Raw genomic sequence first — 25,730 nt, forward strand, 5'->3', positions numbered from 1 at the left:
TGTGACTGGTCTGGTCCCGAAGCAGAATAACAGTGTTGTAGACACCACAGCATCTGCGTTGTATTCCTCAACATTTGCCATTGTAGCGAGCTACCACCGCTGCGTAATGTTGTCATTTGTGTCTCGTTAAAATAGTTTATCTGATATTTGTTCCTGGTGAATGTGGCTGAGCGTTTTCCTCTCTCCCCCCGCAGGCCTGCCTGATCCCTTTGCCAAGGTTGTTGTGGACGGTTCAGGGCAATGCCACTCTACAGACACTGTGAGGAACACACTTGACCCCAAGTGGAATCAACACTATGACCTGTGAGTCCCAGACACATTAACACACTCATTTCTCAACATCTGTTTTCAAAGGCAAAAAAATAAATAAAAAAAATCTGATTCCTTCTTGGTTTATTTGAATACCTCCCACCTTCCTAAAGACTTAATCTGATTACAAACAGCAGTCTGAGGCCCTGCTCGGACCATTACAGTGCCTCGCAGTTTTTATGTCTTTCTCTATTTAACCTCAATAAGTGAGCACACGGAGAAGTGTCGGGCTGTGTCATTAACAGAACCTAAACAGTAACAGATGTAAACAGCTCTCGCATCTGGTCTCTCACTTATCTAGATACTCTGTAATGACATAACCCTTCAGCACCAGTGTAGAGTCTAAAAAACCGTCCCTTTTTAGAGCAGCATTTTGAAGAAACCAAAAAAGGATGGCGTCTCCAGCAGTATTTTCTTCCGTTGACTGAAACACACGTATGTCTTGTTGTACTCTGATTGCCTTTCCCAAAGATGGTTTGTGAAAGTAACCTGAAAAAAAAAAAAAAAAAAAGCCCAGAGACAGAGCGCGTGAGTGAAAACGTGAGAGTTAAAGTTTCCAGCATTCGCCCGGGTGTTTATCCAACCGTCATATATAGCCAACAGCGAGAGGAAGCACATGTCTCCGTTTGTTTGGTTGCTGGGGATACCGGACCCTCTCTCTACATTAGCTGCTCCTGTCACTTTTGACAAGAGGGAAAAAGTCACGCGTGTGTGTGTTTTGTGTGTGTGTTTTGTGTGTGTGTTTTGTGTGTGTGTGTGTGTGTGTGTGTGTGTGTGTGTGTGTGTGTTTTGTGTGTGTGTGTGTGTGTTGTGTGCGCGAGCACTTTTTTTTAAAAGATGGATCGATGGAGAGAACACAGACTCAGTGGAGCTTCTCTGCGCTTATTTGTCCCAGGAGTCTGCAGATGTGTCAGACTGGAATTTATGTGCAAATTACTGGTGTTTCTGTGCCAGTTTAACACCGGTGTACCCCCTTTTACTGTCTGTAGTGTTTACCCTCATGACCAGCAGGACTCTCCGTTGGCGTGTTGGAGGAGAGTGGTTTTAATTGAGCAGGCTAGAAAGCCGTCTGGCTGGCTCACACTTATTAAAATAGGGCCTCCAACACCTGGTGTTCCGACTACAGCCTAGTGCATTTAAGCTGTTGGCAGTGAATCTTTTTTTCCATTTGATCGTATGTGATCATTCGAGAGCGTAGAATTACTGTGCAAGTGTGCCTGTGCGTACGTGTGTGTGTCCAGGGTTTCATTGGTCACAGCCGACAAACCCGTGAACTGTGACCCTTCAGCATTGTTGCGGGGGGGGCCCGGCATGCCAAGGATAGCAGACAGTCTAGCTGGCTGCCTGCCTCTCACACTCATTCTGCCCTCCACCAAGTGTGTAAAACAGACACTAACAACTACAGGATATGGTTCAAATTTCAAGGTGCCATATTGTGCTCATTTCATCAGCGCCATACTTGTATTTTGGGTTCCTGTACAATATGTTTACATAAAAAGACCCAGAACGTTTTGGAAAAGTCATGGAATTGTTTTTAACACAGCAACAATATGTGATTAATAAATGTATTTTCAGGTCGTCTTAACCTCAACGTTCTATTCGGGGAGCGATATGAATCCCACTATGAACCACATAAATTGTCATTCATTTTATAGTTACTGAGGGTAAACTTTATCACCGATTTTTATTCTTATTGTATAATATCGACTGACATTTTCAGGAACACAAATTTGCCAAAAAGTCATGGAAAAGTATTGGTTAAAATGCGTATGAACCCTGGATTTCTCTGTGGATTGAGCGTTTTGATACTTTCACAGTATTTCTATAGCACCTCGACCTGCTTTATAATCAACAAAGACATGGAAATCTCACTTTTGTATTATAATACTGGACCTTGTAAGTATGCATTAGCATAACAACCACTCCTGTTATCCATTTAAAAAAAGGAAAAGGACACCGAGATTATTAGTAATGTAATGATGTTTTCAGAGGATCTTCATAGTGTTATGAAGTGTTATCAAGCATTTTTTGGAGTCTCCCTCCAGTGTGCTCGCACTCATCCCATTTGGTTAATTAGGAGTTCTTCAAATATGGCATTATTAAATTATACATCTGCAATGCTAAGTACCCAGTCTAGACTCAAATTATTCACGCCCACTCATCCGTCCATTTTCCTCCCACCATCGAGGCTGAATTGCCATGGCAGCACCCAGTAAAGCAGCACCCCCTTTAATGGCTTCATTAGATCCTTAGTGTTAACTATGTAGAAGAATTAGGAGAAAAAAAATAAAGTGCCACAATGCAGAGGAAGCATAAGAGATCTGTTAGTCTCGCATTGCCAGACCTTCCTCCACAGCGCCGCAGAGGAGGGTCTGGCTAGTCCACACAGCATTCCTGGATTGGAGAAAAACGTGCTCTGGTTTCTTGGCATTTCTTTAGACCAATCACAATCATCAAGCGTCGGACGACGCCACGCTGCCTCTGCAAAATAGCCTCTGGAAGGAACTTGTTTTGGTGGAACATGAAATAGTTTTAAACTCCGATTGGACCGATAGTCTAGCTAGCTGTCTGGAATTGCCCTGCAGAGATCTGAGGAGCAGTTAACCATAGTCCTCACAAATCCACCGGAGGTTAGAACAACACAAAGAAAAAGGAAGGAAACGGACAAGCAATCCCAGAAGTTGAATGTCGTGGATATAGACTAGAGATCTGTCAGTCAATTTGAGAACATGAGCAGGTTCCAGTCCCTTGTGGTGAATGTTAGTATCGGGCCTTTTCCCTTTTTGTTTTCCGTTTGTATCTCAGATGGTGACAAAAGTGTTGCTGTAATGAAATGTTTTTCTTTCCCTTTGACCGTATGTTCTTGGCAGTAACTTTAGAGAAAAAGCTATAAAAACGGTGCCAAAGATGCCTCTCGTATGAATACAGTCTGCCAAATAAAGGGATGTATTTAGAAAGCACATCTGACTCTTTAAGTCGGCTGCTTTTTTTCCTTTTTATTGAAATTTTCCCATTGTCTCTCGTGCGGCGTGTGTGTGTGTGTTATTGCCTATGATTGGTATTAAAAATTGTAGCCAGACTAATGAATTTTATTGCGTGGAGGGTGATCCAGATGACTGGGGTTTGGTTATAATACTTCCCTCCCGTCACGTCTGTCTGACATTGCAGCTCTCTCCCATCGCACCCCAGACAGGCATTTGGCATCAACTCAAAATGTCCAGACGTCTTACTCACAGACCCATTGTTTCATATCCCTTTTGGTAAGCAGCATGATAATTACAGTGCGATGCAGTTCTGCGAAACGCTACAGATGATTAGTTTTCGACTGAAGCAGGGAGCCCAACCGAGCAGATGTGCCACAACAGGTTCACATGGTGAGATTTTATCACACTCCGCTCTCGGCCTCGCTTGAAACACGAGGGGGGGAGGAGAGAGCACGGAGGAGGCAGACGCAGGCAGTCAGGAAATAATCTGTCGGTCTCATCTTATTCTCTATACGTCTTTGGCTGTCTATATACAGTTACCTGCCCGTGTTCTTTACTTAAACAGCAAGGAAACCGTTGTTCCTTTTAACATTGACACCATTTACATGCATATATATATATATATATATATATATATATATATATATATATATATATATATATATATATATATATATATATATATATATATATATATTCCGTTTTTTTGCCCTTATTCCGAAAAAGACAATATTCCAACTAAGCTGTTAACATGGCTTATAGATGGACCTTTTTGTTAAAGAGTAAGATCCTTTTTGGCCCCGAAATCGACATCGCCCAACTCACCAGACTCCATGTAAATAGTCACTACTTTTAGCGTGTATAGAGCCAGCATGTTTCCACATGTAAATGGGTGAGTTCAGGGTTTATTTCAACCAAACCAAAGTGGTGATGGCTGGAACGGTGGAAAAACGAACCAAGGCAGCTTTTGATAGTTTTTTGTTTTTGTCTTTTACAATGATAAAATTACTGTTTTTATTTACATGGAGTCTGGTTGGTTTGGCAATAGGGATTTTGAGGCTGTTTCCTGTCAAACTAAAATGATCTTACTCTTTGACAACATTATGGAAATGATCCCTACAGAGATGGACCTTTTGTTAGGCACTTAATAGAGATGCACCGATTACAAAATTCTAGACCGATTCCGATTTTCATTGAGTTAGGCCAGCTGATACAGATTTTAGCCGATTCCAATTTAATTTTTTCTAACCACCACAGCACACACACATATTTATTTTCAATCTTTTCTTTAATACAACATTTTGCACACAACATAGAACATGTTTTGAACAGATAATGGTTCACTATAAAATAGAACTATATAAACCTGGTGTGGGAAATTCACACACATCTGAAGTGCAATGTTAGAACCATTTCCTTCTTTTCACATCCAATATCCAACAAAAAAAAATGTGATTTTGGTTTTTGGTGTGGTCCCTCCACGCCCTACTGTCTCCTTGCAGGTGTTGCATATTGCAAACTTATCTTCTGCACACACGCTGAAGAATGTCCGAACAGCTGACATGTTGCAGGTTCATTTACGAGGTTCCCTACATGTGCGAGAATAGCGCAGACACGCAGCGGAGAAGTTGAGAGAAAAGGAAAGAGAGCGTGCTGTGGCGTCCATGTAACTCGTATAACTTCTGTTGTCAGTTAATTGTAGCGTTGACCGGCATGAAATCGACATATGTCAGACTGACCTGCCGGTCATGGCCGAGCACGTGAAAACCGGCCAATTCCGGTCACATCGGCCGGTCTATCGGTGCTAGCCTCGGGAGACCGTCCTGATCTCGCGAGCTCCAGTTTTCCAGATCAGTCTGGCATCTTGAGGTAGAGAAAATTTGGAGCCGCTCGCCAAACGACCGGGCCAATCGGTGTTGGTTTTGAGGTGGGTTAGGTGGTGATAGACAGATGGTTTATCCAATCAGCTAACCAGGATTTTCAGACAGCGGTCCGGGAACCTGAAATGAGGCCTTTTATTCCTAAATTCTAGTTACACAAACGGCAAATATCCTTTACCGACATGTTGCTTGCTTGCTGAGCTAACGAGCTATGCTTTGCCTGCAGCAGCAGGGGCGGGCTTGTGGTTGTATTTTCATACGCTTCGTGGATCTGATTGGTTGATTTGGCCCGTCTATCACCAACATAGGTGATAGACAGATGGTTCATCCAATCAGCTAACCAGTATTTTCGCCCCTTCCCAAAAGTTTTCCAACGGAAAGTTCCCAGATGGATATGCCGAGCAAATGCGAAGCAATCCATCTGGCGGAGTCAGGTTATATCGGTGCATCTCTAGCACTTAATAATCCGAGCATGTCGGTGTCAAAACTAGCGTATGTAAATTGAAGGTGCGCAATTGCCCATTAACGAAACATTGCAGCTTGTTTCGCTGCTGTCGACTGCAATGGTCTCGCTTAATACTGGACCAATGTCAAGGACTGTTGTTCCCATCAGTCTCTTAGACACAGAAACATAGGAACATAGGGTCCAGGTTAAAAAGAAACTGAAGTTATCCTTTAACATTGTAAGAAGGCATGCCTTCCGCCCTCCGAGTGCCTTCTAGTTATTGATTAATTGCCACCTCTTCCAATATGATGTTATTCATTTTCTCCACATCAGTTTAATCATATATCCCTCTCCTACTCCATGCAACTTATCCACAACGTCTTCAGTTAAGTGAATGTCGGATCACGTGGCCGGTTAGCTTCGTGGGTAGACCAGGTGCACAAGTGCAGAGGTTTAATCCTCGACGCAGAAGGTCCAGGGTTCGAATCCGATCTGTGACGGTTTTCGTGCATGTCTTCCCCCCTCTCTCTCCCCTTTCATGTAGCAAATACTACTCTCCAACGGACGTGCATTCGGGCTGTCTCATAAGTTTACAGTTTAGTCTACAAACTGCTTCAAAATAGTTTACTCCGAAGGCTTGAATTATATAACTGATATTACAACCCTCCACATTTGACAGCCTGATTGATGACTGTTTATACCCGATTACATTTTCAATTAAGTTAGTTTAATCAAGCTGCACATATGCTTTTGGTGTGTTAAGGAAAAATAGTTGCCTTCATTTTTCTTAAGATGTCACATTAGTAAACACAAATTGAAAAGTGGCTCGACAAATGTAGACCCTTTTCACAGTCTGACTGAATTCTAGAGTTAGTTTAGTTGCAGTCAGCTGTGTTGCTGCTCATCACATCACTGTAGCCAAATGTCATGTCAACTGTCTACTGTTAGTCTTCTCTTTCACTCCTTCTGATATGTGGGCAGGGCTGATGCCGATCAGTGATTCACAGGATCCCAGTCTGCTTGTGGTGCTCGGTCTCAAGACGCTTAAGGTCAGATTTACACGTTGAAATACACTGTCTGGAAAATCCCTCAGGCCCCCCACCTTCCTCTTCCTCTTCCTGACTGTGTCTTGTAATGTGTCCTTGGCGAGGAGACAGTTTCTGTGGAGGGGGGGGGAGGATGCGTGTCTGCATTGCTGGGGACATCCTGAGTGTCGACGCGCTAGCTGTTACATTTTGACATTTATCAGCATGTCTCCTAACAGATTTAATTAGATGAGCAATTAGGTTTTATACTCCCAGTCACACCGGGATTCTCATGGTGTCTGTGGCTACATCTGCACTACTTTTGGTTTAAAAAATGAATATCGTTTGCTACGTTTCCGCATTGGGTCCACATTACTCCGATGTTTCCGAGACCCTAAATTCAGAAATTCTATTCAGAGAGTCTTATCAGTTAGGTAGTGTACAGTGACAATTTCTTTAAGACTGCAAGGGAAGCTCAGCTTCCCCTAAAATGTCTAACATTTAAATGGTCCAATATGTACTATTGTGTTAACATTTTATTGACTAAAATGAGTTAGAATACGTTCATCTCGAAGACGAGTTGGTTCAGAATTTGCTGACTCGATTTCCTTCTCATCCATTCCCGTAGCGTCTCAGTGCATTTCCCCGTTGAAGCCTAGCGTCCGTTGACTTCAATGGAGCTGATTTGAGCAGTTTCTTTCAGCGCTTCGAAACTAGACGTTCATTGGATAAATGCTGCGATTATGTCCCGCCCACGGACGCTCAGCGTCTCTGGGGGCCAATGGGAGCAGTGGGCTGGCCTGGACGCTGGGCTTTTGCGTGATGATTGGAGGACTGTATCTCCTTTTGATTGACAGCGATTTTGTACTATAAAAAGTCGCCGAAGCTGTTCAACTTCAAGCAGAGCTCAGCTCCTCAGTCCCATCGCAGATTTTACAAGTCTAGTTGAAAGACGAACTGCTGCAACCGATTTCTTGGTATTTGCTTGGCGAAATTCCTAGCCAATTTTCATCATACATTTCATACAATTATACACCACATTCCTTGTTTCAGTTTAACCTAATTCCCACATTTCCTCCTTTTGAGTTTAATATCGTTTTGTTAGATCGTTTGTTCATTCATACAGTAGGCTAGCAAATACAGTAGGCTAGCTAGCAAACTGCTAGCTGATTTTGGCAAAGCCATTTGAAAGTCTTCCTTATGAGGAGAAACTTAGAATTAAACAGCAGGGTTAGATCAACACTTAAGATTGATTTAGTGCAAAAGACAGGGCAAAGTAACAGGTCTGTTCAGCTCTCCTGGTATGACAAAGTTAGCTGGCTGTGCTGTGACAAAGAAAATGTACTGCTGGCCATTCCTCTTGATGAAAACTTCCCATGGATATTATAAATTATTATAATAATATTATTATTATTATTATTATTATTATTATTATTATTATTATATAATTAATTTATTGCATTACTATTTTTTATATATTATATATATATTAACATAAATAAATTTGTATGATGTAGGCCAAAAATGAGCTTCCCCTCTTTGAATGACCAGCAGCCGCCACTGGTAGTGTACATACCTTTCGTCGTCGGTCCAAGCTAATAAATCCGTGCTCTTATTTTTCACCATTGTTGTTCTTTCTTCAAAGTATTTTCTGTATTTTCAACTTATACATTCATGGTTTTTAACCTGAGAGTAACATCACACAATCTGCTTCCTGTTCAAACCGGCTCACATGCCCAGTGTGTGTGTGTGTGTGAATGGTCATGTGATATGTGTTGTCAGTCGTGTTAGTATGGACGACGAATAGTTCTGCTACTGGAGCTAAAACTCATGTGCGCACGGAGATCGTTTTTGTCTCAAAACGTTGTAGTGTAGATGAGTAAGTTTAATTCAAAAATCGACCGAAATTAAGTCACAATCTCGAACTTCTAATTAAATAATTTAATCGTCGATGCTGCCATGCCCCATGTCACGTCCGGACCGGCTTGCCAAGCGGAAAAAAAACACGTGTTGAAGTGCTGTGACAGCACCGTTTGGCTTAGTTATCAATGTCGTTAGCATTGTGGCTAACACTATTGTTGCATTATTTTTTTGACAAGTCGTTTCGGCTGTGCTTTCTAACATGATGTCATTGTGCTAACCGAGCAATGTTAGCCTTTACAACAGAGCTGCTTCGATACACTTGTTAGATGTTACGTAACAGAGTTCTCTGTTGATTTGTGTTTGTCGCTGTGTGCTCGTGATGGAATATAACGTAAACGGAGAGATTGCCAGAAATGCAATGCGCTGTGACGTAGGTCCGCTTCAAGGCCAGGCTGATGTTGGAAGTCCCTCTAGTGGACAGAACGTGTAACAACAACTTATAGTAGCATCGACAATGCATAAACCTGAGTAGTGTAGTACATATTAATAACAGGCTGCATTTGAGCATTAAATCTTCAAATATTATTTGAATAATGGCATAGCAACCTGTGCTTTAAAAAAATAAAAATATTGAGAAGAGAATTGAACCGTGACCTTAGAATCGAAAATGTAATGTAATCGAGGATTTGGAGAATCGTGACACCCCTAATAACGAGCCTGTCATTGTTGAATATCAATTATGTTTCCTTCTCCTCCCTTTCCCCTCAGATACATCGGGAAATCCGATTCTATCACCATCAGCGTGTGGAATCACAAGAAGATTCACAAGAAGCAAGGGGCTGGGTTCCTCGGCTGTGTCCGCCTTCTGTCCAACGCTATCAACCGCCTTAAAGACACAGGCTGTAAGTGTCAGTATTACTCCTTTTTTTTTATTATTATGTTTTGAAATCATTAAATTGATCACTAGTGGAAGAAGCAATGTTGCCTATTAAAGGTACCCTGTGGAGTTGTAGCACTACAGGGCAATGTATTTACAAGCTGGGTAAGACACTGACAACGACAGACACGCACCCAATCCTGCCACCAGTTACACGCTAATCCGCTGGTCAGTAGCTGCTGGCGGTAACACGCAGAGAAAGACCGCAATGCACCAACGAGAGCAGCGGAAAAATGGTTAATAATCCACGTTTTAAAATCTGCTCGCAATCTAGTTTCTGGTCTATTTGCGCCGCGGGTGAATCCGACAAGAAAACGCACCGATAATAAGAGCTGTGCAATGAATCGAATTGTAATCGCAATTTACTATTCCTCTTATCTCCTCTTCAACAGGGCGTCCGGGGCCCCTAGGGGGTCCTCAGTGTCACTGCAGGGATGGGCCTCCAAATTATTGTCAATTTGTAAAAGTTTTTTCAATAATTAAAATGTCTTAACATTATTCCATTATATTATTAGCAAATAAAGCCCCACTGATGATAGGCTTACTGGCCTATAGGTAAGGTAGTCCCTAAGATAACCATCCACAGATACACTTCATCCTAAAGATCCACTGTGCCACACTACCACTGTGTAACATTTAAAGACGATTTATAAAGTCATGCCAACAATTATTATTTTAATAGCTTAGTATTCTGTGCAAATTTTTTTTTAAATGTTTAAAGGCTTTAGGTTGCCCTACGTGTTATTGCAGGCCCAGTTTAATATGAAACTTAATTTTATGCAACATATGTAGTAGGGGGTCCCTGCTCTCTTTCAGTTAAGGGGTCCTTGGCTTAAAAAATGTTGAAGAGCCCTGATATATGATATAAATAATTGGATTCTGCACTTTTGCTTTTCACTTTGACACCAAATCCTCCGCCATCATCTTGTCAGTCTGAAATCGGACTCCTGCCACTCGACGCTGCTTTTAGGAGCGTCACTTTCACGTGGGCACTGATACACAAAAAAATGATCTAAATTGGTTTTATTTCTAGCCAATTGGCCGGTGGACAAAAAGTAAATTTTGCACCCTGTTTGTGTCCTACGATGTTGCCTTCCTTCCTTCCTGGATTCTTAAAAAGCCTAAATGTCTGTGCGTGGAAAGGTTTGCCGGTTAAAATGCTGACAACATAATTGTCTGTGCTGTTTCACTCCAAAGATGTTGTTTTACAGCATTGGTATATTTTGGCGTGATGATTAAATCACTATGGATGCAGTCAGCTGTAATGCAGTACTGACGCCTAGACCCTCCCCTCCCCCAGATGGTCTTTTGTTTTGTTCTGAAAATTAAATTGTAGTTCAGTTGCAGCACAGATTTTGTTGCCAAAACTACACATGACTTGTTTGTTTTACTTGATTGCGCTGTAAAGCAGTTCAGTATTCCCTCTACTGGGGTGGAGAACAACTCTTGAATTATTAATTGTAGTTATTCATGCCCTAATGGTAAAATGAGGCCGTATCCATCAAGCTGGCTTCATACCTGTGGTTTGATAAGAAGCAGAAGTCAGTACCACAGTGCTGCTGTCAGGCCTGAGTGACACAACATAGGGAGTAGCTCCTTTTTTAGTCCTGTCCCGCTCACTAGGTCTGACAGAGGCCAGAGCTGTGTGTGTGTGTGTGTGTGTGTGTGTGTGTGTGTGTGTGTGTGTGTGTGTGTGTGTGAGAGGGGTCAACCCTCTGCCAGAACAGGAAGAGCCAATCAACGTCGCCCTGCAATTACAGTCATAATGTCCCATGTCAGAAGCTAACTGGATAAATGCGATGGAGGCTTTAGTAAATGGCTTCTAGTAAAAGCAGTTGCCAGACAGTTGTAGCTTCAACAGAGCTGGAGTGACTTAGCGAGCTGGTACCTGCTTCGCCGGGGCCTGCAGCCGCGTAGGCAGAACCGGGGTTGAGGCGGTGGGGGGGAGGATCCCAGCACCTTTTCCTAGAAGCCCCTGACACTTGTTTTCCTGGAGCAACACAGGAAACCTGAACCTTGTGCCACAGCTGTGAGTGGTTTGCCTCTGCATTTCCTTTCTCTCCTGGCCTCCTCCTCACCCCTTCAGTTTCCCCTTCGGTCTCCTCCATAGACTGGCAACATGTGTACACACACACACACACACACACACACACACACACACACACACACACACACACATCAAATGCCATTGTGACTAACCTCCCACTATCTCCGTCTGCCGATCTAGACAACCGGTCATTTCAAGCAGACGTGCATAATTGTAGAGCTATTAAAGTGTAAGCGTAGATTTGTTGTGTTCTCTCTCTGTTGTGGTCGCTCTCCCCCTGCGAGTATTTGTCATTCTTTTGTTGTTTTTTTTTTTGTGCGCATTTACCAGCAGTTGCAGTTTGTCCCCTCCACAGGCCTTAGAGAGGGCATCGAGTTGACTTAAACATTTGTGTATAATTGTAGAGCGTCTTGGGGTTGACTGTAACATTTATGTATAATTGCAGAGTGTCTGCGTCTTTCTGTATATGAGTGCATTTAAATGTATGCATCTCAAAGTGAGTGCTCTTCACTGCGTACATTTCAGTGTGTGTGTGTGTGTGTGTGTGTGTGTGTGTGCGTGTGCGTGTGCGTGTGTGTGTGTGTTTTCTCTGTGGCTGCTGACCTCCGGCCAGCCTTGTAACGGTTTGACCGTTGCCTGTTTTAGTCCCTGTTTAGTCTAGACAGACATCCTGAGCTGATCTGCATGACACCCAGACAACAGAGAGCAGATAGTGGCATTTTTTTGTATGTCTGCAGGCAACTTGGACAAGTTTTTCTTTCCTTTTCTGCCTGATCTCCCTCTCTCTCTCTCTCTCTCTCTCCCTCACTCTCAAATTCCGCAGACTTTGAGAAGTTCAGACAAAGAGTTTCCAGACTTTGGCAGAGGTTCCCATCCACGCTAAGGCCGAGCGGAATAGTGCAGGCTTTGTACTGAAATTTGTCAAATGTTTGACCTCTGCATTTGAACTGAAGCCTGCTCTGTAGCGATGCGCGGTGAGATTTTTACAGCCCGTGGCTGTTCCACAGACCAGACCATCTGTTCCAGGGCACAGCCAAGCTGTGGTCTACAGACAGAAGAATGAGAGACGGATAATGAGGGAGAGAGGAATTGAGTCTGAGTGATGTAAATGATACGGAGCAATGGGACTCGTCCAAAGGAGGAAAATAAAAATGCATCTCAAACACATGCCGGTTTGCATGTAAATCCCTGACACTGATGAATCCTCTCTCGTCTCCTCTTTCTTTCATGTTTATTCTCATTTCCTGTTTGTCTCTCTTTCTCTTCACTTTGGCGCTCCACTTCTTCTTTTCTGTCCTCTCTCTCTCTCTCTCTTTCTCTCCACAGACCAGAGACTAGACTTGAACAAGTTGAGTCCCAATGACAGTGACACAGTCAGAGGCCAGATAGTGGGTGAGTACGGATGGACGCACGAAAACAGAGATGCATTTGGAAGCACGCTAAAGATTTGGAAAAACTGTCACTGTAATTAGAAAGTAAATGGAAGCTACACAAAAACCTAATCCCTAAAATGGTCTTTCTGGGCTAATTCCCACTGGCTGTCTTCTTCACCACAAAGTCAGATGTACAGCATGTTGTCCTTCGTTCACTGTGTATTAAAAGGAGGGTGGTATACTAAACCACTAATGGGCAGCATTTACAGCAAAAGGAAACTCGCTTAAAGCCCAGGTTGACTATTTAAAAGTCATTTCAGTATTTTCTTTAAAATTATCTCGTCATCTTTGATTAGTTGCTCTGACAGTTCTTGTAGTAATTACGGAGCTTGTAATGAGCATCCATGCCCTGTGTTGTTTTTTATTTTTTATATATATATATATATATATATATATATATATAAAATATATATTTGTTTTTTTTTTCTGGGCATTTTTTTAGGCCTTTATTTGGATAGGACAGCTTAGACTTGAAAGGGGAGAGAAAGGGGGGAATGACATGCAGCAAAGGGCCGAACTTTCGGCCGCTGCGTCGAGGAGTAAGCCTCTATATATGGGCACCCGCTCTACCTGGTGAGCTAACCAGGCGCCCCACATAGACAACATTTAAGAAAAGATGACAAAACACCCATAACATGTAAGACAATATAATAAATAACCAAATAGACAATAAACTGTAAACCAAATAAACATATGTATATGTTTTAACTCCATAAGCACATATTACACGTCTCTCCCCAGCTAAATGTTTTTTCGGAGCCCTCCAGAAAGTTTGGGTACTTTCCCCATTTTCTAGTGTAGACATCCAGTCTGGCAAACCGTTTATGTGACATCTTTTTAAACGCTGCAACCCTGGCCATCTCCCAATCCCACTCCTGGATTGACGGCACCCCTTCATTCTTCCATCCTCTCAAAAGACACATGAACCACGCCCTACATCAGCACGAATTGGATCCTTATTTAAAAGGAAAATACGTCACTTTAAAAAGCTGGTTCGCCTGTTAATCCCGTTATTACCTTACAAGCAATGTAGCCTTTTTAAGATGCCTTTTTTCTTCTTTTCTTCAAACGGAGTCCGGGGTAGTGGTCACTCCACACAAAACGCTACATAACATCACTATTCCAGCAAACTTCACAGAGAACGAGGGTAAAACGGCATCACTGATCTGTTTTAACCGAATATTCTCCGGTCCAGCTCAGCTTAAAACCCTGAAGCCCGTCAGCGTGTCTTTCACTACCGAGCCCATTTGTAACTGGCTCCGCTACCAACGTTACGTTCACTTCACCTGTTCAATAACCTGTAGCTGTAGATAACACACTCGTCTGTTTCCTCACTGCAGTGCATCACTGCAGTTCGTGGCGGTGCAGTACACATCAGAAATACTCTTTGAGTGTGAGGCTGTAGTCTGGCAAATGTTGCCCATTTCCTCCTGCCTATTTTCTCGTTGCTTAAAAAGCCTCCCCAGTCTTCATATAAAATGTAGGATTAGATTTCATAACACCAGACCCCTCCCTGCAGAAGGAAAAGATGAAAATGCAACTTCCCTTTTAACCAGACCCTCCAGGATACCACTGATAAAAATGTAACCACATTCCTGTTACTCATAAAGATATATAGCTCCATTTTGTGCTTCGATAAAATATCTGCGCCTGCACTATAATCTGCTGTCTAGTAATAGTGCGTGCATCTGTCTGCCATGTGTTGCTGCAGTGAGCCTGCAGTCTAGGGACCGGATAGGCTCAGGAGGGCCTGTGGTGGACTGCAGTCGGCTGTTTGACAACGATCTCCCAGATGGGTGAGTTGAGTTTTGCAAATCCTTAACAATAAATGCTGCCTTTGAGTACGGGGTAACTGTGTCCATGCTTGGACACTTTTTGGCTAACGTTTTATCAGAATATCGGTTTTAAATACAAGAATAAATGATTGTGTAATGTTTTCAGAAGCGATTTTGCAATACCAGTATTGGAAAAGCTTCCGATTATGCCTAAAATGCTGGTATAGGTTTCTGAAAGTACTGGAGATTATGCACCAATCTGATACCGTGTAATTTAGCTCTGAAGAAATTCTACTCAATCTATCCAATCTGTTTCTATGACATCTTTTCAAACGCTGCAACCCTAGCCATCTCACAAGCCTACTCTTGAATTGACGGCACCCCTTCATTCTTCCATTCTCTCAAAAGAACCTGTCTGGCTGTCATTAAACTAGTTTGGACTCAATTTAACACTTTAAAGTTCCTTTGACTATTAATCAGTTACTTTTCGAAATCCACATAAACCACTCCTTACATCGGCATAAATTGGATCCTTATCTAAAAAAAAAATCTGTCCCTTTTTAAAGCTGGTTCGCCCGTTACTCCCGTTATTTCCTTACAAGCAGTGTAGCCTAAAACGCTACGTAACATCACTTCTGGCAAACTTTCCGGACGACAACAACAAGGGTAAAACAGCATCACCGATCTGTTTTATCAACTCCAAATTAAGCTCCTTAATTTCCACTTTGTATGTCAAATTATTCCGCCACCTGAGTTTGCTGTTTTATCTCATCAAAGTCACTTTTAAACACTAATTAGAGATGTAAATGTCCATGTACCTAATATAAAAATTCACACGTAGATTCTAAGATGTGTACAAAATACTTCTATTTGCACTTTGGGGGGGGCGATCGCCCAGGAAAAGCACCGCAAAAAGACTGGAAACGGCGTCAGACCGTATGTGTCCAGATATAGCCAGTAACCTCGCGACCGTGTGCGAACATGGACACAGTTACGGTAACGATGTACGGAATGTGGTAGTTGCAATGTGGCGAGACAGAGCAGCGAGACAGAGCAGCGAGACAGGCCACTACGAGGTGGTTCTGTGGCTGCCCAACCACGTCGGCTCACTGCTGCGTCTGTGTATGTTTCCGCTGCCAGCTGGGAGGAGCGGAGGACGGCGTCTGGACGGATCCAGTACTTGAACCACATCACACGCACCACGCAGTGGGAGAGGCCTACCAGGTGAGTACACTCTGCAGCCCACAGAAACTCCAGCCCAGACCTCTTAAATCAAACAGCAGCAGGCCCGACCGCATCTCTGACCTCAGTGCTCCCAAACTGGCGAGGAGTCTGTCCCAAACTGGAGTGGGCTCCTCCAAAAAATAAAAAAATAAATAAATAAAATGGGTGTCAGACAGACCGCTCCAGACAGTGGTGTTTAATGGTGTGGAAGAGCCAGGGAAGTCACGGAGCTGACAAGAGCGGGAACATTACATTACATTACATGTCATTTTGATTCAAAGCGACTTACAATTAAGTGCTTTTAACCCTGAAGGTTCAAACTCCAGACAACAAGTAGTAAGTGCAAGTACATGCAAGTATATATATATATATATATATATATATATATATATATATATATATATATATATACACACACACACACACACACACACACACACACACACACACACACACACACACACACAGAGAGAGAGTACAGGTCAAAAGTTTGGACACACCTCATTCAATGCGTTTCCTTTATTATTTTCATGACTATTTACATTGTAGATTCTCACTGAAGGCATCAAAACTATGAATGAACACATATGGAATTATGTACTTAACAAAAAAGTGTGAAATAACTGAAAACATGTCTTATATTTTAGATTCTTCAAAGTAGTCACCCTTTGCTTTTTTATTAATAAGGGAAATAATTCCACTAATGAACCCTGACAAAGCACACCTGTGAAGGTAAAACCATTTCAGGTGACTACCTCATGAAGCTCATTGAGAGAACACCAAGGGTTTGCAGAGTTATCAAAAAAAGCAATATGTATATATATTATTTATTTATGTTTATCCGAGGTGTAGTCGGAAGTGATGCGTATGCTTTCGGCCATCCTGATGTCAATAGGGAGCTCCTTCCACCATTTAGGAGCCAGGACAGCAAACCGTCTGGATTTCGTTGAGTGATTAGTTGCCCCTCGCTGTGAGGGGGCAGCAAGCAGCTTGGCTGATGCAGAGCGGAGTGGGTGGGGTGGGGTGTAGGGTTTGACCGTGTCCTGGATGTAAGCTGGGTCGGATCCGTTCGTGGCCAGGTATGAAAGTACTAGTGTCTTGAAGCGGATGCGGGCAGCAACTGGTAACCGGAGGAGCGGTGTAGTGTGGGAGAACTTGGGGAACAGAGGCTCCGTCTTTAATACTTTGGACTATATCACTATATCATATCACTTAGTTCTTACCAAGCTTTACCTCAGGCAGTCTGACTACCTTAGTGTTTGATGGTTTGTTTGCGTGCTGCCTGTTATGGGTTTCCCAGTTAGCACCTAAAGACTTCCGCCCAATGATTTGCTGCTGTTTGTGTTTGTAGAGACGACATCATTATAGAGACTTTTGTGAATTGGAATGGAAAAAATTTGGGAAATCATCTCATTATGGTTTCTTGTACTCCCTCTTTCTTTCATACATCCTTAACCATTTCTTCTTGGTCTTCGCTGTGCTTCGTTCCTTCCCCTCTCGCCCCTCTCAAGGCCTGCATCGGAGTACTCCAGCCCGGGCCGGCCTCTCAGCTGCATCGTGGATGAGAACACGCCCGTCAGCACCAACGGGGCCACGCCTACCACCGTTTTGCCGCCCGTCGACGGCGACCAGCGGGCCCAGGAGAGACGGGTCCGCTCCCAAAGGCACCGCAACTACATGAGCAGAACCCACCTGCACACACCCCCGGACCTCCCTGAGGGATATGGTTAGTGGGAATCCAGCACCACAGAGTGGACTTGCATATAGAATATATATACTGTGTTTAAGATGAGATAAGATAAGCCTTTTTAGTCTCCTATAGGAGAAATTCGTCCTGGGCAGTCGAGAGAACAAAAATGGCGATGCATCGCACGTTAACGCACAATAAACAGAAGTAAACATGCATAAAACCTAAGCAAATAATAATATAATTTATGAATGGACGATTGTCATCTAGCCTTTAAGCTACGCCCGCGTTGAAATAATTACAGTTGTAATGGTTTGTGTAGTAACGGTGGTGCTGATGAAGGGACACTTGTGTTCATCTGATGGTAGTCTGGATCAACGGGAGGACATTTCCAGGATAAAGCCAGGTGTCAGGCCCTCACCTTCCGAAATCAAATCCCATCGCTATGGGAAACGACCACGCTAGCGAGCTACACGATGAAAATGTCAAGTTTTGGGGAAAGAAATGGATTGTGCAATAAGGCAGGCCTGCTTGGTTCTTTCAGGGAATTATTGTAAAAATGTACAAAGAATATGTTTAGGGCGTTTCCTCTCTAACTGGGAGGTTTTGGGACTGATTGGTGGGATTGCTGTGGACAAAGTACACACAGAGATACACTGGTAAGAGCCAATGAGGTCCAACCATGTATCAGCTCATTTAAATAGCTCACTTTACTGCATTGTGTCAACAGTTATCTTTGTTTAATATTGTATATGGCAGGTTTTTTTGAGTTAGCACCGCCCAAGACGATTGGGATTAGAAGTGCAAACAACCCCGAACATTTTTTTTTTTCTCCTGTCCCAGATTGTAATGTAGCACTGTGGAGTCTGGCTACACCACGGATACATTCTGTCTGGCAATGCGAGACTAATCTGACGGGGACGTGGGGGGGGTGCATCTAAAAAAAAAAAAATAAATAAATAAAAAAAGCTTTTGAAACCACGTCACTATGCTATTAATACTGTATGTCTGGCCTTTCCTATCTTGAGGCAGATAAATATTTAATATTGTGATTGCACTAGAGTGTGCTGGGTTATTTTATCCTCTGTGAAAGCCATCTCTACTTCCTCTATGAATCCTGTCATCATGGTAATGCTGTTGTGTTAATTGCTTCGCCCCCCCCACCCCACCACCCCCCCACCACCCAGCTTCAACACTGGGCTCAGTAACCCGGCTCATCTGTGTCCTCATTCAGTGCAGCCCGGCTCTGATGGCGCTGCAGCTCCTCACAAGGAGCCTGAAATACTGGCTCCATTTTAGACCGAGATCTAGTTGAATTGATCTGGCTGTTAAAGGCTGGCGGCAGCCATTCACCCACCCCCCCCCCCCCCCTCTCTATTCTCCTTTGTGCACACAGTCAAACAATCGGACGCATTCATGTAAAAGCAAACACGCACACAAACGCACACGAGCTGCGATCCCCCGCACATCCCAAAGGAGTTTTGTTCATCTTCACAATAAAATCTTGTGTAGGGTTTGCGAGCCAGAGCCATGTCACATCTTTGCTCTCAGTCCTTCAGATTAGGAGGATCTCTACACATCTGTCTCGCTCTCTCCAGCTCTGTCCTTACTTTTTAAGCTCTTGGGCAGTTCCTATAAAAGCTGTCGGCACCTCCTGATTCTTCTCACGTGAGCGCACAACAGCCGAGATATGTCACCCTGTGTGTCGGAACGTAAACGCTGTTTTCCCTAGGTTTGTGGACGACTTGGCTGCACGTATTTGGCGGGAGGTTTCAGGGGTCCTACCTCAAGAAAATGTTCTGTTTTTTTGTTTAGTTTAGTTTTTTTTACAGAAAAATTGTGCAATTTCACATCATTTTGGACCATTATTATATCTGTGTCGAAAACATTGGAAAAGCTAGAGCAGATAATAAATAAATAAATAAATAAATAAATAAATAAATAAATAAATAAAAAAAAAGCTTAAAGACACAAACTTGTTAAAGAAGTCCACTGGGAACCAACTACAATCATCAGATCTGAGGAAAAGCCATTAATTAGTTTTGACGCTCATAATGAAAAGAGAGAGAATTCTTTCACACTCCCTGCGGTGAAATGCTGGAACGAGCTTCCAGAAGAAGTTGTGCGTTCCTCTTTCAATTAATTCTTTTCAGAATAGGTTGGATGCATTTTGCCTGTCAAAAGGTGTAATGCACTGTTTCTCAAATTGGGGTACATGTACCCCTAGGGGTACTTTGGAGGACTGCAGGGGGTACATGAGATATTTAACTAAATGTTTAATAGTAACGAGGCTGTTGTCCAGAACATTGTTCCTCTTGATGTAGAATTTTTTTTCCTACCAAAAATGTGACATTTGTGTCTCCTTCTTTGGACCTAATCTATCCTTCCTTCTTCTACTGTCCTACTTTTTACAAGTTTCTCGCTTTTTTTCTTCTTATGTCACTGTTTTTGAAGTTTTTGATACTATTTTGACCTATTCTTGTCTTACTTCTTTCCTTCTTTCTACCATCTTTTTACATGTTTTTGTTGCTTTTTCTCATCAGCATTTAAATGTTTTTCAGTTCCAAGTCTGTTGTTTAGTAAATCTATCGCTGACATACAGCGTTGTACTGTTCCTCTTTATAGAGACTTTTTCTACCGAAAATGATGAGCGCTGGTATATATATATATATATATATATATATATATATATATATATATATATATATATATATATATATATTGTGTGTGTATATATGTGTGTATATATATATATGTATGTGTGTTAAAGCAGGGCGGTAGGTCCAAAGGGATGCCAGAGAAGCGCTCTCCGGCAGGCTCGTCTCATGGAAATATCTCTGTCAGGGCGCTGACGAATGAGCTCACCTACTCAAAAGTCAGACAACCCCATCTCTCCTCTCCTCTCCTCTCCTCTCCTCTCCTCTCCTCTCCTCTCCTCTCCTCTCCAATGTTCTTCACCCTGTCTGTCACCTCCTCCCCCATCCCCCGCCTCCTCCCCGGCTGCCTTTCGGAGTCTCTGCTCCCTCAGACGGTCCTTTCATCTCCAGCTGCATGATCTCTCTCTCTCTCTCTGTCTGTCTGTCTGTCTGTCTGTCTGTCTGTCTGTCTGTCTCTCTCTCTCTCTTCCGCAGACAGATTATAAACACAATCTTTCTGCACGCACCACATGAATAAACTCAATCTCATTTTCCATATATTTTCAAACGTTTGACACTTGATGCCAAGGTTTAGGCAAAACGTTGTAGCTCCTTTTGTTTTTAATTGGATTCACCACATTGTATAACCAAGGATCTCCAGATCTTGAATCGATTAATCTCGTTTATTTTTTTGTTTTTTTTTTACGTGCCTCCTACAGAGCAGAGGACCACGCAGCAAGGCCAAGTGTACTTCCTCCACACTCAGACCGGTGTCAGCACGTGGCACGACCCCAGAGTACCAAGGTACGTCCACCACAGACGGACAGATTTGTGTGTCTTGTTTTGCTCCTTTTTCACTATCCACCGTATAAACCGTAAAATGTATAAAACGCAAGAATAATAAAATGCATCCATGAGAAATTGAGCTGTCCACAGATGCTCGGATCAGTCATCATTCCTTCAGTCCTCATGATTTTACCAACAGTCACGGCACTGACATAACTGGCTTTACGCATAACTTGTGTCATGGCCTCTTAGTCCTGGTCCCCCTTGTAGTTTGCTGTGTGAAGCCTGCAGCTGATTACGAGCCCGACATGCTGTGAGAAGACCCATGTCACGGGGCTCTGAGCGATTTGGTCCTCTGGCACGAGCGCTGAAAGGCCTCACTCTGGGACACCTGGCCAATAGTGTTACGAGTCTCAACTAGCCGTACCAGAGGCTCTTGGGCAAATACTCAGTCAGGCATGTGTGTCCTATTGATTACCGTATTCCAAAAAGAAATGCACAGGCGCACAGATCTGCTTGTGCGTGTGCAGAGACGGGCTTCATTGCACTCCAGACACTATCAATAAAACATGACGGATATTCTAATACCTGGCTGCTGCTTGCATTCTATCAGTATATGAGTGATAGATGATCTTTTTATTGCTCTTGATAGGAGGCTATTGGTCACGCCACACCTCGCCAGGTGCTCCTCAGACAGCTCCAATATTAGCAGATAGCTTAGCTGCCAAGCTCTCAGAGCTCGTGAGGCTCTGGTCCCTTTTGGCTTCCACCCTGCGAAACCGAAAAAGTCAGCGCCAGCACAGCGAGCCTGCTGTAATTTCTGAGCCTTTTTTTTTTTTTTTTTTGTGTGTCTCCACGGAGTCCAGCTGAAAGGGGTTGCAGGGGCAGCAGTAAATAATTTAGATGGGAGGAAGAAGAAAAATAGAATAAAAGTGATTTCTCAGACATCTCGGAATCTTGCTGTCCGCCTGAGTCCAGTTAGTCAGTGCTTTGGTATGTTTTATACCTAGAATTGTGTGTGTGTGTGTGTGTGTGTGTGTGTGTGTGTGTGTGTGTGTGTGTGTGTGTGTGTGTGTGTGTGTGTGTGTGTGTGTGTGTGTGTGTGTGTGTGTGTGTGTGTGTGTGTGTGTGTGTGTGTGTGTGTGTGTGTGTGTGTGTGTCTGTGCTTTGGCTCTCTTTTCCCCTGTCCCACCTTACGCTGCGTCTATTTTTATGCATACCGATTCTTTATTTTGTGCTGTGTTTCAGAGATCTTAGTAACGTGAACTGTGAGGAACTGGGTCCACTGCCTCCAGGATGGGAGATACGGAACACTGCCACCGGGAGGGTTTACTTTGTCGACCACAACAACCGAACCACGCAGTTTACAGACCCGCGCCTCTCCGCCAACCTGCATCTAGTCCTGAAGTGAGTCCCACGGTACTCTCGAGCCGGCAAAATGTAACCGGGAAATAAAAGTAAGACCGGTAACGGGGTACAAAAGCAGAGAGATTAATTTTCAGTTTTTTTGTTTTTACGTCTGTAGTCCAAGCCCAAGCCCAAGCCCCAACGGTTCTCGAGGAGGCGTCGAAAGTCAGAATGTCAGGTAAGGTTTCGGGCCTCATGCCAGCAGACTGGAACATACACAAGCACACACACTCTCTCTCAGACATTCACAGACTCACTCCCTTGGCCTCCCCCTCAGCCGATGTTTTACAGCGGGATCCTGTGCCAAGGTGTGTTCGCCACCTGTAGAGGTTCAGCACTCGGAGTAGGCCTTCTGCTGAGCAGACGTTACACGCACACATACACACACATACACACAGATATACATACGCAGTGCACTCCCCTCACAGTCTTTCTTTCCACACAAAAATTCAAATTCCTCAGCCCTGCAGAGGTTTTGATCATAAAGGCGTTTTAGCACACAATCCGTCACAAAGCTGGCTTTGGCCAGACATCAGATAGCTGAGTGGAAACCGAGGCTGCTGTGTCTGTGGCTGAGGAGCGTCTTACATCCAGGAAACGGCGCATAAATTTGATGCCCAAGTCGATGAATGAAGTGTGTGTGTGTGTGTGTGTGTGTGTGTTAGTTCATGCTTCTGTGCTTGGTAAATGCCTGCGCGCATGGATGCACGTGTTCAGAATTTCTTCCCCCTATGCAGCTGTTCAAACACATACTGTGCTGCGATAGCCGTAAGAAACACCCATAGGTCCTTGCGCCACAAAGGTGGAGCGGTGTGTGGGTGCCTTGGTGGGCCTCCGCCGCCTGACCTCATTCCTCCTCCGTGCAGAGAGAGAGAGAGAGAGAGAGACGGAATGCATCGATGGAGAGATCAGGTTTCTAACGTTTTTTCTTTTTCCCCCCCGTTCTGACGGATCAAAGAACGTGTTTGGGATTCTGTATTCGTTTCGCTTTTTCTTCATCTGTGGCCCTCTAAAATGTCTTTTATAGAAAATGTAGCCTGGCACACCACAGTTGTTTTTAATGTAGGAATTTTGTCATAACCTTGACTATGCCCAGATGTGTGAAAATCTCATTGAATATGTATTCTAGGAGGATAATTGGTTCACATCAAAGCCAGGTATTTTTAATGTAATATATCACAGGAGTAATCTATAGCTATTAGAGGTATTAATGTTCTGCAGTTGTCATTTGTACATTGTTGTTATGTGGTTTTTTATATATATATATATATATATATATATATATATATATATATATATATATATATAAAATGATTTAGTATATAATGTGTTAGATTTGGGCTTTAGAGTGCAGAACGTCTAGTTATTTAAGGACACATGGATCTTGGCCTTGTGAAATCACTCTTTTATAAATTTTGCATGAATAAGGTTTAACCATAGCCTACCCCAATCCATTTGGATTACATTAGCCCGGTAATAGAGGATCTATTTGGTACAGTTTCTGTCCTAACTGAAGCGGCTCTGTTACCGCTAATAGAATAGACTTTGGAGCGACTTTCTCACTAGTGACAAAACTCTGGAAAACATATCAGTCGCCATGGATTTCCATCAAGCCATCTGCCTTTTATCAAGTCAGGGATTTTAGAAATGTTCACCCCTTATGTGCCGTCATCCCACAAAAATGTTCTATATACGGTATATGTCCATCAAAGTTGAAGTTTATTGCCTTTTTTATTTGCTGAAGACACTGCCTGAGCATCCAGACCAGGATTTTTGTTTATATTTTCCCTTTATGATGTTGCAGTCCTCTCCCGAATTCAAGCCTACCCCCTGACTGGTCAAGGTCCCTGTTCAATAGGTAACTGAATCCTTGTCTGCTTTTAAGACCTGGCTGCAGGACTGCCCTCTGTACAGTTGCATGAGAAATAACAGTGTTCGTTTCCCAGGCGCTTTTGATTTGTTGCCTAGCGAAGGCATTGCTTTTATTACGCCGACTTGTCCCTGCAGTGAGCAGCATCTTCAGGTAACATGCACCAGAGTCGTGCTCATCAGTCAGGAGTTGGAAAGAGAACGAGAGAACTCTGGGGGCCCGCAACACGAGAGAAAGAGCAACAGAGACGGAGCAGGAATGTTTGATTTATGGGTGAAAGTGCAGGAAGAGATGCTCCGTGTCCTCTCTGTCTCGCTCTTCGCTTCTCTCCCACCCTCTGAGTTCTCTGTTTGGGTGCTGTCGGAAGAGTGCCCTTTCCTGCCTCCCCCTCTCCCTCCCTTACCTTCCCTCCCAAAGAGTCTAGTCTGCAGGAAATAAAGGGATTCAAGAGGAGGTCTTGAGTGTCCTATGGGGCCCCTGTGGCTTTCTGGGATAGCAGGAAGTGATTGAAAAGCCAAACTGGATTCTGTTGGACGGACACCAGAAACCAAACTCAGTCACTTTGTTGAGGAGAAGTTGTCATTGTGGTAGAGGAGAATGAAAGCCATAGGGCGGATACTTTTCAGACTGTATTCTGTCATGGAGTCAACTAACTTTTAGTTAAAGGGAAACTTCTTTTTGTTTTTAACCCAGACCCTATTTTTCCATGTTTTTGGGTCGAAGTGAGTGATGGGAACAACCATCTTTGAATACGGGTCCAGTGTTAAAGAAGGCTGCCGCAGCCGACAATTCCGGCGCAAAATGAACCTAGGGGTTAGTAACATATGTGTATCGAGTCGACCGTTCTCTGGGATCTGTTTTCATGCTAATCGAATGCGTCTCTATTATGTCTATGGTTTGAGCTATGTTACTGGTTACTGGTTGCACGGCGTTCGTGGTTCGACTGCTCATGACTGTTTTCCAAATGGCGCCCGAATGTAGACACAAACGCTACGGCCTTTATAATCTATCTTTTTAATAAACTGTCCGTACACTTAAGAAGTTCTCAATGCTTTGGTTTGCATGTAGGGACCCTCATTATGCTACCATTTAAGTGTGGGGCTATTTTGAGCCTTTTTAGTGGTGTAGAAATAGTGATTTACCAAATGCCCCGAAAGCTAGCGTTAGCAGCTAATCAGCGGTTTTGCGGTAGCTTGTTTAAAGCTAGAGACACATTCGATTAGCATGAAAACAGATCCCAGAGAACGGTTGACTCGGTGCACATATGTTATTAACCCCTAGGTTCATATTGCGCCGGAATTGTCCTTTAACGTTAATGTAGCAAATGTAGCACCTTCAATTTACGTTGACAAAAAGTGCTGTTTTGCCTCTTGACGTGCTCAAATGCATCTGAAATGGATTAAAAGGGCGTCTTGGCTTGTT

The 25,730-nt window shown here is 43.3% G+C and overlaps 1 protein-coding gene across 2 annotated transcripts in view; it reads left to right on the plus strand.

The window, feature by feature from the left end:
- smurf2 (SMAD specific E3 ubiquitin protein ligase 2) overlaps positions 1-25,730 on the plus strand; it is a 72,982-nt gene that overhangs the window by 30,197 nt on the left and 17,055 nt on the right. The window contains exons 3-11 of one of the 2 annotated variants that reach the window (XM_028599360.1): positions 195-303; positions 9,275-9,414; positions 12,817-12,882; positions 14,635-14,719; positions 15,839-15,922; positions 17,434-17,648; positions 20,965-21,049; positions 22,280-22,438; positions 22,557-22,616. In XM_028599360.1, coding sequence (XP_028455161.1) covers positions 195-303; positions 9,275-9,414; positions 12,817-12,882; positions 14,635-14,719; positions 15,839-15,922; positions 17,434-17,648; positions 20,965-21,049; positions 22,280-22,438; positions 22,557-22,616 — 1,003 coding nt within the window. The remainder of the gene's footprint in view (positions 1-194; positions 304-9,274; positions 9,415-12,816; positions 12,883-14,634; positions 14,720-15,838; positions 15,923-17,433; positions 17,649-20,964; positions 21,050-22,279; positions 22,439-22,556; positions 22,617-25,730) is intronic. The other variant, XM_028599362.1, reaches the window with a different exon arrangement.

This window comes from Perca flavescens, chromosome 15, assembly GCF_004354835.1.
Source record: "Perca flavescens isolate YP-PL-M2 chromosome 15, PFLA_1.0, whole genome shotgun sequence".
NCBI classification, from domain to species: domain Eukaryota; kingdom Metazoa; phylum Chordata; class Actinopteri; order Perciformes; family Percidae; genus Perca; species Perca flavescens.